At 43.3% G+C, this 18,617-nt stretch overlaps 1 protein-coding gene across 3 annotated transcripts in view; it reads left to right on the plus strand.

Moving 5' to 3' along the window:
• Positions 1–18,617, plus strand: part of LOC136715620 (leucine zipper putative tumor suppressor 2 homolog) — a 75,676-nt gene that overhangs the window by 4,099 nt on the left and 52,960 nt on the right. For 2 of the 3 annotated variants that reach the window (XM_066692906.1, XM_066692905.1), the window contains exon 1: positions 13,100–13,378. The exons of the other annotated variant lie outside the window; for it this stretch is intronic. Coding sequence is in view for 1 of the 2 variants with exons in the window: in XM_066692905.1 (XP_066549002.1) it covers positions 13,376–13,378 (3 nt within the window). In the remaining variant the exon portion in view is untranslated. Of the gene's footprint in view, positions 1–13,099; positions 13,379–18,617 lie in introns of those variants that run through there. 3 annotated transcript variants of the gene reach the window in all.

Consider the following 18,617-nt stretch of genomic DNA (forward strand, 5'->3'; position numbering starts at 1 on the left):
TTTTCCTGACCATGTTTGCGTTGTGCATTTATGCAAAGTGACTGGAGTCATGTATTATTCCCAGGGCGATTGGACCCTGGCTGCTGTGGCTGTGTATCAGTTTCCCGTGCAGCGGGTCCTCTGTGTGGTGGATGCGCTCACTCTCCTATCCTGTTCTCGGAGCGTTACCGTTTCCCAAGCCTGTGTCAGAGAAACCCCAAAAAAGGGCTCTGCAGTTCCTCGACACTCCAAATCTACCTCCATGTTGCACTTCAGGCACTTAAGCTAACCAGATTGATTAATGCCGGCCTGCCGAATTTCCCTGTACTGTATCTCGCGCTCCTCGCCAGCGCTGACGACAGTGGGGGAGGGGTTGGTGGGTCGGGGGGAGTGAATGGCTCATTTCCAGCCCACCCCCCTTCTTGAGAGCTGCAGATCGAACCAGTGCTGAGAATCGACCCACAAACAGGTTAAGTGTTACACTGTATCAAACGCTTTTCTAAATCCTCAGTTTTCAGTATATAATTTCTGTGCCTGTGGTATTACTATCAGCCTTCTTTATCAGACCTTTTGGAAAGCACAGTGTCTGCAAGATTTATGTGTTTGTGTGTGTTTTATATTTCTTAGCAGACGCCCTTATCCAGACTGCAATATAGTACATTATTTTTTGCATACCCATTTATACAGCTGGGTTTTTATGGAGCAATCTGGGGAAAGTGATTTATTTTATTTCGTGTTTTAGAAAACTAGGTCTCAGCCAGTATATTTTCATTTCAAACCCTTCTGAGTTGGAAGTGGACATTTCTGATCGACTGGGCCCACCACTACCACCCTTGCACAAACGAAAGGGAGCGATTCAGACAAACATGGCAACACAGAGCCCTCTGATATGTGTGCAGTCAGGCAATCTGCTTCTTTCCACGGCAGGGCTAGAACGTTGTAAGGAGGACTGATGCAGCTCTCAATCCTAGCACTGCAGAGCTCACAGATGCCTGGTTAGACACAGCATTGCAAGGCAAGCTAACCCTGGCTGGCTTCTGCCCACCCAACTAAGGTAACTCTATGCCACCTGAGGGGAATCCCAGTTCCAGTTGGTCTAGTTTGTCCAAGCCAACTCATGTTAAATAAACCATGAAGTCATTGAGATGTAAGTTATGGTATTGTGTAATGAATTAGCACAAAAGACAGGACAATGCAAAAAGTGTTAACTCAAGCAAAAAAACTATGAATGAAACAGCCACTATACACAATAAGAAGGATTACAGTTCAATATGCCTAAACAGTCACAGAACTAAATACAGAAATGGTGCTTTGGATCTGATCCTCCATACTGGGTGGGGAGGATTAAATACTGCAGTGCTGGTGATAGCAAATCGTAGGTTACAAGGCAAGGAAATTGGTATATTAATGCGATGAGGAATAAATATGTACTGCAGTGGGGTCTGGGCAGGTCAGTCTAATACTGGCATTGGAGCTGCTGTGCATGTCGGGCTGTGTGGAGGATTTTCTGTGCCCTCCTTCGGCCAGATGCTGGTGTCATCTGCCCGTTCGCCAGCTGTCCTCGGATGCTCTGAGGGTGGCATCAGGGCAGGCGGTTGGCACACATGCCCTTTACAGTCCAGTTCTCGGACGATTGCCCGAGCTGCCATCCCGAATCCTCCATCCCTAATTAATGGTTGATTTTTATTTTGTATTTTCTTTATCAGAGTCATATTTTGAAGTCTACATGGAGAATGAGCCGCTGGCATGTATCCTGCCCGGCCACATGACACAGCCCTCTCTGTCTGTCTTAATGAATGACAGTTTGGGCTGTTGACTGGGCTTTCTGTTTTTCTAGTGTAAGACACACTCCACTTCTATTAAATTCAAACGTCAGATCAGTACTCAGTGTGGCTCAGAAATGTAGAGAACGACCAGGACAGACAACGGTTGCATTTTTGTGTGAATTTCAGTCATGCCAAATGTGTTTTAATTAACAGCACTGTTACTATTATTGTCCAGAGGAGCTTGCCGTAGTGTTCTGTACAAAATGGCAGCCAGTCGTATGTGACTCATTTCATCAGACCTCTGTTTACCAGGCACTTTTGTTCCTTTCTCTGGGGACGAGGTGTTGCCTGGATAAGCACTCACACATGGACATCTACAGTGCTGGCGGTGTGATTATAAACAACGGCACTGAGCCACTCACTATGGATTAATGACCAGACCAGCAGTACTGAGTGCAGTGGAAAGGCAGGCTGTGTTAGACTGGAGGATGTGAAAGACTCCACTTAACCCCCTCCACCCGCTTCAGCGCCACTCATATCTGAGCTCTGCATCACCGCTCATTTATGTCATGTTTCATATGTTTTTTTTTTTTTTAAGTGCCTGGTAAACCGAGGTCTAATGAAACCGGTCACCTGCGATCGGCCGCCATGTTGTTTTTTTCAACTACTAAAGAGGTTGCAGTGTCAAATGTCTCCAATGAGTCACCCCTGGCAGGAGCAGAGCCAATGAATTTCAGAGCTCTGGTCTCTGTCTCTCTTCTGGTCGCTGTCCTTCTCAGAACCAGACATTATTTTAAACTATTATTCAGTCTGCCCTGCCTTTCTGGAATCAGTGGCAGAGGCAATGGCTGAATCTATACTGAACAAGCCCTGGGTTCATTAATGTAATGATTTTTTAGATAAATTGATAGTGACATCATTCTCCGAGACTCAGCGGTATGGAACCTTCTCCGTCTCCAACTGCTACACAGACCTTCAATCAATTTAATAGACTTTGATAGATTAACCCATACATGTCTAAGCTTCGGTACCTAGATGGGTGTGCTAAGCTGGATAAAGTGATTGGCTCAGCACCGACTTAACCACAGCCCATACTGGAAGGGCCATCACGCTGCCTGCCGTATTAGAATAAGCAGCACCTACAACACATGACGCAACACCGAGTTTAAAAGGAAGCGGGCACACACACAACAGTCTCCTGGCTTTGTGCGTCATGCAGGAACTCCGGCAGATGTTCATGCAGATGTCTGTTATGTCTCTGTGTGAGATACAGGAAGTACTGTACTTATTGGACAGTTCCACTCTTCAACCTGGTGTGACAGTGGGTCTGGTCGTGGCTGCGATTTCTCACATGTGCATCAGCTCGGCTTCGTCTTTTTTCATTTACTTCCCATGTTTGTTGTTTAGAAATTAAAATGATCAATTTGCAGGCGGTTTGCATGGCTTCTCCAGGTGCTGGGGTCAATATGTTAATAACGGAGGGCTGGGTGCTTTGCAATGGAGACTGAAGACTCAGGGTGCCCTCGAAATGCAGTCACATGGCCCATGTAGTAATGTAGCATTTTGCTTCAGTGCAGCTGCCATCTGCTCTGCACACCTGCCGAGTAACCACACAGCCTACTGGACTGCTATTCCTGGTAGGGCTGTGCCAGTGACAGATTTTTGGTATCAATATACCGTTGAAGAATTCACCACGGTGATCGGTACTACCGTGGGGGGCGGGCTGTGTGGGGGCAGAGCGGGGGCATGGTTTTGTTCTGCTATTCTGAAAAAGTAGGAGGACTCTTCTGTTTTAACTCTTTTCTGTTTCAAACAGTAGAACTAGTTACTACACAAATACAAAATGAAGGTAGTATTAAAATAAATACACCATACAAACTGAATAAAATAAAGATTTAAAAGAACAATGTGCAAATGACATTGCAAATTGTTTTCTTAAGTGTTATGACTTAAAAAGAGCATTTTAAGTAGACTTTTTAGATTTAAATAGGCCTACAAATTGTAAGAAACTGTATGCAAATCTGTTAATCTGTTTCAATGTTGTCGTTGTTTTTAAGTGTCACAAATGTTTGCTTTTAGTTATGTTGTGTGTGGAGGTTCCGTGCCAAAAATACCCACATGACTATCTGGCTTTAATGATGATCACACCAGAGCTGCAATGTTTCACTATTCATTTTAAAAACAAGTCTTAAATGGAGCCTTAGGTACCTGTCTATTTGCTATGCACTTTTCATCACGAGTTTTTAATCACAAACAATAAGGTCACCGATAACAGATTTCCATCAACAAGTTTTCTTTTGGAAATCACTACTTAAGCTGTGTAGCGCTACAGTGAGGGAAAAAAGTATTTGATCCCCTGCTGATTTTGTACGTTTGCCCACTGACAAAGAAATGATCTGTCTATAATTTTAATGGTAGGTGTATTTTAACAGTGAGAGACAGAATAACAACAAAAAAATCCAGAAAAACGCATTTCAAAAAAGTTATAAATTGATTTGCATGTTAATGAGGGAAATCATTAAAACTAAACTAAAACCCCAATAGATCTATTCATAAATCATAAATAACAGATACAGTAAGTATTAAATTAAGTAGCTACATAAATAGCCTTTCATTAAATCCAACACCCACTGCAGTTGCAGTTTTCAACTCTTTAACTCACCACTTTTTATCGATAACTCCGGCTACATGTTGTAACTAAGCAGGCTTCCTATAGAACTATACAACTGCAGAGTATTGCACTGCACCCATGAAATAAAACTATATTACAAATGCTTTCTGCTAATACACTGTAGGAGATTTGTGTTGTGCCCACACACAAACATAAACACTCGCAGAATAAAGAGAGGGGGTTTAAGTGTCCCCATGTGTTCCTGCATTCTGGCTATTGTCGGACTAATTCAGGCTATAATCTGGTAGTAGCGGCTCCCCTGGGTGGATAAGCAGTCGCTGGGATGCACAGGAAGTTTCGGCTCGATGCTGTGATGTGGGAAGGCTGACAGAGTACCGACTCTTACTGCGCAGTGAGGATCGAGCCACAGTCAGTGCGCTCGCCCCTGTGGGGAAGGGGGCGGTCGGACTGAGATGGAGATAAAGGTTAAATTGTACGGGCCCCCGCTCCCCTGTCTCACTCAATCCATGCAAAGTATTACGTTGACAATTAGTCTAGACACATTGGTAGGTCAGCAACTCAACACCAAGGGCCAAACCGAGCAGACAACACCTCAGTCCGTGGCAGCTTGGCGTGGTGGGTCACGCAGGGCCTGACTGAGTTACTGAAGTTGGCACCACCCAGATTGTGGATGGGGGATGGGGAGTGAGAGAATAAATCACCTAGGTGTTGTGGGGTGCTCCCGATTAATGGGTCAGAGTGCATTATTTGACCCTACTCACCACACAGTTGCATTCTGGTGCACCTTTGCCCTCTTTAAATCATCTATCCTGTCCCCTGTTTGTCCTGGGATCGGCTGCAATCAAAGAAAGATGCATTGTGGGATTGATGAGAACCGGGCTGGACCAAAAACTGATGGACTGAACTGTCACCTTCTTAAGCTAGATGGATACCTCAGAACATATTGGGATCAGCCTCTGTTGAAAAACATCTGAGTATAACAACGTTTGCTAAACTGATTTCTAAGCTTAATTAGCAGAATAACAGCAAAACAACTGGGGAATGAAACGCAATCTTGACTTGTCATTATTTCTGTAATGTATTGCAGTTTACATTTTACAACTGTTTTCTGTTAATTAATAATACATCACTCTAATGGGAACAGTCTCTCCCCCCATCAAATAAGTAATTTCAATCACAGTTTCTGCCATCAATCAGACCACGTTAACCGCTGAGCATTATATATGTACAGCAGGAATGTGCATTCATGTTTATAATTTATGCCTTTGTTTCTTCATGTTTTATTTACCCATATTGTCAAGTTGCTTTTAATCTTGTGTTAGAAAGCGTCTCTCTGCTGCCACTATTAAGAACATAGATACTGACTTTTTTTTAAAGCTGCTTCTTAATGGAGACCCGCTGAGGCACACAACGGGTCTTTCTACATTACTATCCTGTCGTACAAATATCAGGCTGAGGTGCTACATAGAAATGTGTTTGTGCCACCTCTGTTGAATGCTTGGTGTTTTGTCATAGTTGGGTTATATCTTTGTCAAGGCTGCTTTGCATAATATGGAATCCATCTTCCAACAACTTCTTGACAAGTTTAATTAATTGTGTTCATGTAAATCCCTAGAGTAGAATAAGCTATACAAATTGATCAAGAGTAACAATAAAGGATTATTAAAGACAAAGCATTTTTGTTTTTTTAAGCATCCAAATGGCTTATTTCTTTAATAAACCCTGAATAATGAGTTTACATGATATATCTCATATGCACAGATTGGTGCCATATTGGTGTAAAATAATTTGAATTGGCCAGTTTGTTCACAGTACTTCTGTGCCGAGAGCATCCTTTTGCATAATACTTTGGCAGACTTCATAAGACCAAAATACACGATCTTGCTGTGTTTGTGTATGCTCCTTTCTGTGCTCATTGTTGTGGCATTTTTCCATTGCTGTCTATGACATGTACTGTAGCAGTTATTTCCCACATAAATATTACAAGACACTGGTAATTTTTTACTCTTGCAGACAGCTGTGCTCTCCCCAAGGTTAGCACTTATGTAAGCATGCAGGATTGTAATGTAAATTAACCAATGGGCCGAGCCATTACTGAGGGCATGGTGTGTTTGCGAGGAAACGTGTATATGAATTATGAAGCCCTAAGATTGAGGCTGAGTCAGGCTTGGTTCCCTGTCAAAGCAGAGGAATTCATTTAATGCTACATTGATCTGTCTACAGGATTAATACACTGAAACCCAGGCTATCCATTTCTATTTTGTTTGTTTTCATTTTTCATCTGATGCAAATTAATAAAAATAAAAAAACATCACGAATGTAATTATGCAGCCTGGAGTGTCGATATGTTCTTTATTAGACACACAGATCTTAGCACTGTGGCAACTGGCAGAATAAAAGCAAACTGACATGGTAATCTTTTGATATGCTTTTTAGCTGTAGCAACCTCTACCTGGGCTGGATTACATTATTAATGTAGTTTGTTTAATTTTAGCCCAGACCTCATTCAAGTACTTTCAAGTGTGGGATTTTAGAGCTGAGGCAAGCAGTCTTTAAAAGTCATTCTCACCGGTTTTAGCCCCAGCTCCATCCAAATATATTATCCAATGTCTAAGAGCCTTGCCTCACAGTACAGGTACAGCTCGCTTTGTGCAAGAGAGAGGTTCCAGAACAATTCACTTTGACATTTTTTAAACAGAAATGCCATCTATCTATGCAAGGTGGGTGTTTAGATTATGCTAACATTTGATGTTTTAAAGATTTTTATTTTGATTAATTCGTTAATTTGATTAATTTGTGCTCTAATGAATCTTCACATGTGTGTGATAATGTGTGTGTACACTCACACATTGTCTCAAAGGACACGGCTCCAGTGCATGCATGTAGCAGAGACTGCTGAGGGCAGGAATCTCTTTATCAGCCAGGCAATAAAGTAATTCAATGAGAATAACTACACTCTAATTATGTCACAGTGTTTTCCTGCGGGAGCGACGGGCAGCCAGAGGGCTGTCACACTGAGGAGCCCGCTGGATAGAGTGGCAAACCGCCTCAGCTGTCCCACACTGCGGGGCTGTCATGTCTAATTTAGTCCCAGGCCCATGAGGTGGCTGGCTGCGTGCCGTAGTGCTGCTCCTCTCTCCCCCAGCAGGGAGCTCTGTGCCTGGGGGAGAGTGGGGGGGCTGCTGGGCACTAACACAGCACAGCCACTGCAGCAAGGGGCTGCTTTGAGGGCTGAGTTAAATAAATGCACAATCTTGGTCTTTAGTGGAGAGCCACACTTTCCAGGGGGGAAAATAAATTCCAAGTTCTGTTTAGAGGAACAAGGATCTGCTATTCCTGTGATCTGCTGCCTTATCAATGCCTATTTAAAAAGATACTACATGATATAATTTCAAAGCTCTCGGATTCCTTGTTTTTCCATGGTGTGATGGGACGCCATTTTAAATATGCTGCAGTGTCTTTCTAGAGTACACTCTACTGAGTGGTGTCCCTCCTCTGTGTCAACGCGTCACGTCACTTACAATCGTCAGCTCGTGTGGTCCGAGAGTGAGCTCCTGTCTGCGATGTGGGTCAAGGTCAGCTCCTTCCATCTCTCCATATCGAGCAATCTTCATAATAGTAACTCTGAGCAGCGAATGGGGCGGATAGATGGACATCCTTCTACGGCTCATGCTCACTTTTTAAACAAAATCAGTGGCTTAAGTGCTCACACTGCTGTCTGATGCACTAACACTGTGTTGAGCAGTTGTCAACCATTTCCAACTCTTACCAAAGCCCCACAATGCATTGCTCTTTCTCTTCCTGGGTGTGAGACTGCAATCTGCTCAATATAGGAAAGATATGCAGACTTTAGTTCCCCCCCCCCATTTCAGATCTCCTACACCAAAGGCCAGAAGCATCTCTCTCTGCGTTTGCACTATAAAAAGACCAAAGGGAACATTAATGCTGAAAAACTCTCCAAAGCAGCTATGTGGTAAATGTACCAAACAAACAGGCAGAACTAAATAAATAACTTTGCTTTTCTTTTATTTGATTGCTGATTCAATTTGAAATGGTTAATATGATTACATCAACCACTGCTTAATTCAAAGAGCCTGTGTGAGAGAAATAATGACGGGGAACGCAGGGATACAGTACACAGTAAACAAGTTAATCTGATAACATGATTAAAGCAAGTCCAATACTAATAGTTTAGGATCACGGTAGCTTTGACTTCACAGGTTGTGGCAGCAGTCCAGTAAATGCACATTGCAAAACTACTGACGTTGAATGTACAGAGCCCTGTCATATTAAAATGAGAACCCCCTAAAGATGTACAGACCAAGACTTAATAGTAAAGGTACTTTATAATTTTCCTGTCAGTATACTGCACTGTTTGGCAATGGCTACCATATTGTTGTTAATTAAATTGTCCCTTCACAAAGCCATTCATCAGAACCCTTAGCAATCAAGAATTACTTATATCCATACAGAGGCTTGCTAAAGAGGAATAATATATTTTTGTCAAGCCTGTTACATGATATTTGTTGTACATAAGGGTTAAAATGTTATCTGACTTGAGTTTTCTCAATTGATTTTGACTGTGTTTGGGTAAATATGTAGAACAATAAAAAGATTAAAGAATTATAGATATATTAGGTGTAATCACAAAACTCTAATAGAAGTCCAGGAGCAGGTGTGAAAATCCACCAGTGTATATCTGTCCTTTAATAAAGGCACTTCCTAATCCACCAACGCAATACAAAGCTTAACTGTGTATTCATGTGGATTTTTTTTATGTATTTGTTTGTGTTAAGGTAACACCTTTATAATTAAGCTGCTTGCTCAGGCAGCAGAATTCAATCAAAACAAGAGCCTATCAACTGATAAATCCAATTTTAAAAGTCGTGGACTTCGTTAGTGGCACTTTAGGAAAATACGATTAGAGTTGCAGTTTTAAACACAGTCGGCACATTCCCTCACACCATTGGGAGTAATCTGACTGAACCACCATCACCACGAAGTAAACAACTTTTCTTTCATTTTAATGGCAACTATTCTATTATATAGGTTGTGGGACTGTGGGCAATCTAGTCTGTAAGTAATATTTAGTCAACATGAGGATGTGATCTTGGCACAGTAGTGTGTACAATTTCTGAATGGGGGAAAAATGTTTGATTGTTAAAACACGTGTATAAACTTGGTTAAATGCTCTGTTGTCTTTCATCTTAACTTTGCACCAAGATTGAAGACTTTTCTAGTATTTTAATGTAAAACATTTTCATGGAATTATGCACATGTAGTTATATTTTGAGTTGGCCATCTGAGCAACCCTGCTGTCCCCCCATCAGTTCTTAAACTGAGTTGTTAGTGGTAGTGGCATTACTGATGCTACATAATTTCACAAAAACAAAGCAGAAAACAAATAGTAAACAGTTATTCACGGTTAATATATAGTTGTCATCACTAGATGCATCCATTTCTGTGCATTGGCAGCCAGTCACAATTGGGGACCTTCGTGAAAACCTACAGATCAGTGCCTTCCATTGCTTCAAAGCAAGGCGTTCATTTGAAATGAAATGCAAGAATTAAAGCAAATGCAGGCTTTCCACAGAGATAACACTTTGCGTACGCACCCCGGTGTAAACCGAGATGACATCTAAGGGCCATCGTTTGTTACCGCTCTAATGCAGCAGAAAATGTATGCAGTGGTTTTCCAGTCCTGGAGACTGGATAGGGAGAGACAGTGCTGAATGAATGAAGGGACGGTATTGTCGCCCCAGTAGCTGGTTAACCCACACAGAGAGCTTCAGACGATGGAAACGACCAAGTAGAGCCATGGGATGGGAGACCCCAAAACCCGATCTGATCAGAGCTGGGCAATTCCAGTCCTTGAGTGCTCGGTTCCTGCAGGTTCTAAATGTACCTTTAAATTGGCAACTAATTAAGACCTGGAATAAGCAGGGGATTTGACTTCCCAACTCCTGAAGTCAATGCTGTGGCCCTTGAGGACCGGAATTGTCCCCCCTGTCTTATAATGTAGGGCGTTTCCAACACTAATTCTAGAGAGATTGACTTTTTAGGCCCTGGGAGTGATTACAAAAAAGCCCAGGATAATTAGTTTAATTGATCAATTAAGGAAGAGCGGGTCATGACAACCAGGAGGCAGGGCTATGCGGTGGATTAGACTTGGAATTCTGTGCAGCCGGACCCAAATTATACAGATCCAATCTCTCTTCATCTCTGTGGCTGTAGAGCGTCGACTGTGTTGGCGAGGCGCAAATTGAATCGGTGAGTTTCATTTGCAAATCCCATTCTCGCACGGCAAGATGTTAATATTAGCAATAATAAAATCAGGCTGGAAAAACATGGGGGCACAAACGAACCATGAAAATTATTCATGGGTTGGAACGGTGATGGGAATGGGGAGAGGTGGGGGTTGGTAGCTTGGCTGCGTTTCAAGATATTCAATATATAGCTTTTGGTGAATGGGTCACTGAGAGTTCAGCTATGAAGGAACTTCAGATTAAGACTGGAGTGGATTTGTGCCTGAATGTACAGTTAGCTTCTGCTTCCAGTGCATTTAAAGACCCCAACCCCCCACCCCCCATCATCCTTAACTTTCCCCCCATTGGGTGCATTTTTAAAACAAAAGCATGCTTTCATACACACACATATGCTACAGATATGGTTGGGGCTTTCCAAGTAGGTCCAAAACTACCTCTACAAACAATCTGGGAAAATAAGGAGCCTTTACAGGGGGAGAAACAGAATCAAATAAAACAGTTTTGAGTTTCCAAAACAGAGTCGAATGAAGGGCAGTGCAGCCGGTGTGTGTCTCGTGTGTAATCTAGGACAGTGGTTCTTGGGAGCTTTCTGTGGAGGGATAGATTTTGTCGCTAAAAAAAGATCTGTGGGGTCGTCAGGTGATTCTGTACGCAGCACACATCCTGCACACACTGCCGATGACTCCAGCCTCTTATCATTTCAGTATTGCCTCACCCTCCCAGCTTCCTTTCTGTTTTATTTGTTTACTAATTTTGGCATTGCTGAATCTTTTTCTTTAAACCCTCCCAGTTTAGCATTGGCAGCTGTTATTCAACTGGCCTTGAGGCTAAGACCCTCAAACTAACACCTGAGGGATGTAGAGAGTAATAGACACACACAAACACACACTGTCTGAAATGGTTCTTCACACGCTGCAGAGCTCACAGGCACCTGGTAAGACATGGGGGTTGCTATACCCTACCTGACACGGGCACCAATGTTAATGAGACACTTTCACTTACAGTTTAATAATATGCATGTGTTCCTATGTGAAAAAGTTTGATTTCATTGATGGCTCCATTCACTGACTGTAAGCGTTTCAAGGACCATGAAAGTATAAGGATAGTAGTTATCTGTAGTTTGGGGTGTGATTGTCACTCCATTGCCCCTCCCACTTCCTCTGTGTGACCGTGTGGCGTCTTCTGCCGTCTCCTGACACTGGGAGGGAGTTTGCTGATTGTGTGGGGGGTGTTTATTCAATCAGGCCTTGCAGTGGATGGCTTTGGATGGGGTTGCTAGGACAAATGGCATTGTGTGACTGTGGGACTGGGGGTGGCTTCCATCAATCACTCTCCATTGGAGTACTGTACATGAAGTCTTTCTTGAATGGTAAATCAACACAAAACATTGGATGTATTACAGACAGATCTTGCAGTTCCTAGTCCCCTCTAGTGTCTGCCCTCTCATTGGCTCCTGTTGTTCCTAATGTTGTCTCCTGACTGAACTGGCACCACTGTCTTATCTCTACTGTAAGGCAAGCATCTTCCTATAGACCAGCTTGTGATGGAGGGCCAATTTCCGGAGGTTGCATAAGATGGGGGGCTGCAGTACAAAATGAACCACTGATTTTATTTCCTATACATTTCTGTTAGGGAACATTTATTAACTTGAATTGTTGTTTTATTATTTTCCCCGCAAGTTACATGTGCAATTTGTAACAGAAAATGTTCATGAAGTGTAAAAATATATTAAATCTTCAGAAAAGTGGTGGTTGAAGGTTGGCTTTGGGGGCCCACACCAAACCTCCCCGAGGGCCGCATTTGGCCCCCGGGCCGCACTTTGGGAACCCCTGCTATAGACAACTGACTCCCAGCTGAGCTACTAAACTCAATGCAAAGCTCTTCCACCCTCGAGAACCGAGCTGACTTATCCTTGTAGCCACTGGGGATTCACAGTGAGGAGGTCACGTTCACTGCCATAGGCCTCTTATCACCAATATCAAAAACAGTGGTTATATAACCATTTCTTAGAACATGACATCATAGTTCTTAAAAACAAAAAACACCAATCATGCACTAGTATCTATTAAGTGATCAATTGACTGTCAATACAACAGTAAAGACTATTACATTTGCCGATTAAATTAGGATTGTAGAAGATAATAAGAACTCTACTAAATGTGGTGCCACTATAACATATAGAAATGGCACTTTTGCTCAGCTTATCCACCGGGCAGTGTTATTGATAAACATGTCTGTGTTTATTTGTTGAATCCCACTATTCCTAATCTTACTATGCCTATAATACAATAGGATAGGTCTTTTATGTTAAGCGAATAAACTAAAAACTAAATCTAAGCCGTGTTTCTAATCCACACAAAGTCGGCTGTCTGTAGCCCCCTATGGGTCCCCTCCCGTACCCTGCGCCGGTGTGAGGGAGTCTGTCCAGCCGGCGGCGGTGTGGAGCCGGTGGGGGCTGGGTCCTGCCCTGGGTCCTGCGCGGAGAGGCGGCGGGCGCTGTGCGTGTTTACAGCCGAGCGGGAGCGTTTAGGGATGGGAAGGCTTCTGCGGGAAAGTGCCCTCCTTACACTGTTTTAATACACAGAGGGACGCTTTACTAACGCGCACCGCGGAGAAGCGTGGATTCGCCTCTCTGGGTAACGGGGCACTTTTCACGGCGCTTTCTGTTCCGCGTTGCTGTTTCGGAAAGTATCGCTACCCCGCATCTGCCGGGCGGAGGAGCCCATTTGTAGATGGTAAGTTTACAACCACATGCGTGGATGTGCAGTGAATGGTCTTAGTGTGGGACTGGCAGCGTGGATGGTATTGGAAATGTGGGTATGGTGGCAAAAGTTAAATAAATGCGCATCACGTTGGGCTTCAGCTGCGTAATAGATACGAGTTGTAACGGTATATGATAAGTGTATAGGACATACAACTGTACGAATGCCTTTTGAACGGAGTTTTACATTGGGATAGTAGTTTTATCAAGGTGGCGAGGGTCTATACACTCTTTGGTGGCGGATACTGTGCGTGCTGTGAAGTGGGAGATGATGAGTTTTGGCATTTGGAAATATAATCGATATCGCAGTAGGTGTTGAAATGTGCTGTGAAGTCTTCTCTCACACTGTGCTGCTGGAGAAAGGCAGCACAATGGGTTTCTGTCATAGAGATGAAGATAATGACGAAAATGATCTGAACGCTCTAAACGGGTCCTCTGTATGTAAATGAAGAAAAACAACACACTGGACTGTGTCAGACGCTGGCGCAGTTACTCTAATTGGGGGTGGGGGGTATATGTGACTGATAAGATATCCCATTCACATTTATGATTAGGCTAAGTTTCACAATGTTGGTTTAGGATTGCTAAAGTATGTTCAGTTTGTGTAATTTAGATTAGCAGGTTTTGATAATAGTGCAGCTGCATCTGGTGACTACTGGTAACCCCTGTGAAGGTTGTTTAGCTGCTTAGATGTCTATCCTTAAACATGACAGTGATGGCAAGATTGCAGATCCTTTGTGTTTTGAGTTGCAACGCAGTGAGTTTGCCCCTTTTGCGGATTCCACCTCTTCCCAGTAGAGGGTTATACTTCAGGTGTTTTTGAAGTGATGAGACTCTCAGTTGTTTCTGTAATGGTCTTTTCTGTTCACGTATGGAAGTTGAGCTGTGTTTTGGTACCGCCTAACGTCAACACGTTTTAGAAAATCCTCAATGAGGGGTGGGGAACTGATGTTTTTGTTGTCGGATCATTTATTGTTCATTGATAACTGGAGAAGACTATCTCGCATCTCCCTAAACCTGCCTAGGACTTTGTTCCGCACTGCGAGTCCAGCAGGGCAAACAGCAGAGTGAGAGCATCGCAGGGGAGACTGACGCAGCTCTCAATGGGAACACTGTGGGGCTCACAGGCACCCAGTAAGACACAGGGGTCACTATTGGTGATCAGATATTTGCACACTGCTCCTTAGGGAATCCCAGTCACGGTCTACTTTGACTAAGCCCAGTTTGAAACACGCGCCGTCTGGTGTTCGGGGCCCATCTCTGATGTCCTGCCTGGAAACACGAGCGACCGTTGATTGATCATTCCCACTGGTGATCCTCTGAATATCTCTTGCTTCCACACATTGCTCCGGGTTCACTTTCAAAGCAAGCCATTGTCCAGTGGTTGTGAATTGTCAAAAAGCTTGTTGTCATAGCCGTAGTAGCATTTGCTCCTAGCCTGTTAAATGAGGACACTTCACAGCCCTCCCATGGTGTTTGGGCCATTTTATTTTCTTTACGCAATACAGTGATGATTTTCTCGAAGGATTACCTGCAAGAGGGGGGTTAAAAAATTATCCTTCTGCATAAAGAACACCCTTGTCACCCTGTCTCTTCCTGTAAGTGCTGGGGCTTATATCTGACCCACTTACCTGCCTGGCTGAGAGAGTGAGCAAGCCAGGCTTTGGGGAACCAGTTTCCATGCATTCCAATCGCACAAGTCCCTTATCAGCGCTGTTCAGATGCTCTGAGCCGGCCGGAGAGCGCTTTATCCAGTCACTGCGTTCAAACTGGAAGTTTAAACAAAACAGTGATCCCACCAGGTGTGACTGAGGGGACTGATGCTTCACATTGTACCACAGCTGCGGGGGGGGCGTTTGGTTGGGTTGGGTTTGGTCAGCACCTGGAACGAGAAAGGGAGAGTGAGGAGAGAAGAAGTTTTTTTTTTTGTCTGGCTCTCTCAAATTGTTTTGATAGTGAGCATTGCATGCAGGAATGCCAAAAGGAATGTATTTTTGTGGAAACTAAGCACTCAGACTAATCAAGTGGATTCACAGAGTGGAATATCAAACAGAAACGGGAGAAGCTGGCTCAAGAATCATTGAATACCCACTTCCCCGCATCCTGCACAATGGCTGATGGGAGAATACGCTCAGCCATCGCATCAGTTCTCCTCAAACGTCCCCTTCAGACCATTTCAGAAGGCAGCCTCATGTGCACTTTGAGGAGCAAGGTATCTTCAAACAGGGGGCTGAAGCGAAGACATCTGAGAGGATTGAGGCACGGTTGATACTGAGGGGGAATGACAAGTCTCCAACAAACTTAATGGAAAAACAAACCCTGGAAAAAGGTCACTGAGAATTACCCTAGAGGCACAGTGGGAAAAACCTGGAGAGCATATGGCTTTGTTTAATGTTAGTCCCCACCCACCCACTCAATTCAAACCAATTAACCAGTATTGTCTTTTTACGAATTGGGGGAAGGGCCTATATGTTGGGTAGGGGTAAATAAAGCCATTGCCTGTGTAGTTTTTGCAAATGTATAGGCTTAAGAATGTAAACATCGAAGCTGACAACCTGCCTAACGTGTACTCATATGTTTTTACTACTTCTTTAGAAGACTGTTTCAAGTCTTCTCCGAGTCACTGTTGTAATAATGCATTTCCTCTGCCCCTCCTGTGTTTCTCTCACATTGCCAGTGCCTTCATTCCTCCCCCTTAGGCGCACTGAAGACCCTCCTCTCTCCTCCCCTTCCCTGTCTGCCTTGGCACAGACCAGCCTGTCTGTACCACTTGCTATCCCAGTTGTTTTTCCTACATTTCAATATCTGCCAAAGGAAATATTCCTTCTTGTCTTTTGGCCCCGCTAGTGAAACAAGACATTGTGAAGCGAACTGTCACAGCCGGGAAGCAAATGATGTGTGAATTGTTCGCTCGCTGTTCCCGCACACTCCTGATGTTTGTTCCTGAGGTTGCGTACAGAGTCTGTTTTTGTCAGGGTCATAGTGGGACCCTGTTTGAACACCACACAAAAGGACTGAATTTAGTTTATTTACATTTAAAATTGTCCACACTTGTTTGGCTTATGGCACAATATTGCAGGTACCACGATTTCTTAAACCACACTCCTGTAACCTGTTTTAGCCCTGCCTTGGGCCCATTATGTACGCATAACTCCTAAACAAGTGTTTCTGGAGTCTTAGTAGAAGGAATGTATTTTCTTTCCCCTCTGGTAATCTGTTCTGTTTCCTATTGAAGTCAGTGAGTTTCAATTGCAAAACCGATTGTAGATCAGGTTATAAAAACTTGTGTAAGCCAACTCCAGAGGCTGTGTATTTAAAGGTGGTTATTGGAAGGGAGTTTATTTTCATACACCAACGCATGGAGCTGAAATGATATTGAATCTGTTCCCTCTCTGCTTTGTTTAATTCGTATAACCCGAGAAGGATCAAAGAGCAAGGCAGTAGGAGTCTTTGTTTGTTTCCCTGTCCAATAAGCAGGGACATTAGAAAGGCTGCAAACAAGTGGAGATCCTTTCAGGCAGCCTTGCTCGTCTGGTTTTATTGTTGTTTGGGTGTTTGGGTTTTGTTGTTGCTAGATCAACCTCAAAACTGAATCCTTGAAGGAAGTCGCAGAGTCTGCTTCAAATACAAAGTGTGCCTTGTTCCAGACTCCCACCACTCTTGGTGCAAGACTCCAGACTCTCACTACTTGGTGTGTGTATTTTGGACCTCTTCATACTGCCCTCATCCCTGGTGCCTTGAGGAGTGCAGTGTTGGCTTTGTCCCCGATTTTCAGCACCTGAATCAAATCCACTCGTAATCTCCTCTGCTGAAAACCGAAACGTTCCACTTCCTCTCTGTGTATAGGAGTTATGTGTACACAAACTGGGCACTGCTTATCTATTCACTCTATGGTTACTCATTTATCATGTTTTTAAAGGTGTGGCAAAAACCGAGAACAATATCTTATATGAGGTATTCATAAGATCTGAAATCTGGATGCCATATCACGGCTCGAACTGCCATTCCAGTGCGGTGAATGTCACGGCATGGCCAGGTAGAATAAAACAATTGCTTTTGTGTTTTGAAAAGCTCAGGTCAGCCTGGGCTAATTCTTACGTGTTCCTGTGCTTTCTGGTTGGGCAGTCTTGCTGTGCTTTATTAGGAGAGTGTCTGCAGGTTCATCCCAATCAGTCAGCTCCCAGCATCCTCCTGGGTGGGGGGGAGGGGGAGCTGTGGTGTACGTTGTCTTAAGTGTATTTATTTATCGTAATTACTTGATGCTATTTATGCATTTCTGCAGAGACGACTCTGCTACTGCATAAGCAGAAACATTTTTTTTAGCTTAGGTGTAGCAGAAATGATGGGCTATTTCAAGAGAAGAATAAACTAGGCAATGGAGTGCTGGTGGCTGTTCTCTTGCTATTAGTTTTTTCATTAGCAATACCAATAGACAACAGGTTCACAGTTTTACAATCACTTGCAATATTATATATTAGGTTACATGTTTCAATAGTTCATGTAATGTAACTCAAATGGTATGTACAACTCAAATAGTGGGTTTTGGTTACAGAGTGACCACCTCAGCACCTCCTCTTTGGAATGGCTGAATCTCCATTGAGCGTGGCCTCCGCTAAAGTCGACAGCCTCAACCGTTTCCTTGTGAATCTTTTCCCGGAATAGGCTCTCCTTAAGACGCCGCCTTTTAAATTATGAGATTCCTGCAGTCAATCCTTTTTAGTCCTCTTCAAGCGAAAAAATAAATAAAGAAAAACTCACATAAAATTGTGGATTATGTCTAAATCTATATATAATTCCAGCTGTGCAATGCATACCGAACTCCCGTTAGAATTTGAGTCTGGTCATACAGTAATTCCTCAAGAAACTGATCCCATTTGGTCGTCAGATTTTCAAACGGAAACGTAGATAGCTTTGCGTTCATCTACAATGAATCCAATCTCCTGTTGTGTGACATTTAATGTGTTGTGATCTTTAAAAGAATGTCACCGCTTACACCTGAGAGAGATACGGGTCCCAAACTCTGGTCACCTCATCCCTTTTATCTCTGAAATCGGCTGGTTTTTCAGTAGGGGGCTGGGGAGATGCTATTCAGAGTAAATGCTAAGTGATGTTCGTTCAGCTCATCTCTTTCCTTGCTTTTTTGTCTTCTCTCCCTAATTACTTTGTGTATAATTATTTGACAGAATAATGGATTCCTTTGCAGATTTTTAAAC

This window comes from Amia ocellicauda, chromosome 20 (assembly GCF_036373705.1).
Source record: "Amia ocellicauda isolate fAmiCal2 chromosome 20, fAmiCal2.hap1, whole genome shotgun sequence".
Classification (NCBI taxonomy): Eukaryota; Metazoa; Chordata; class Actinopteri; order Amiiformes; family Amiidae; genus Amia; species Amia ocellicauda.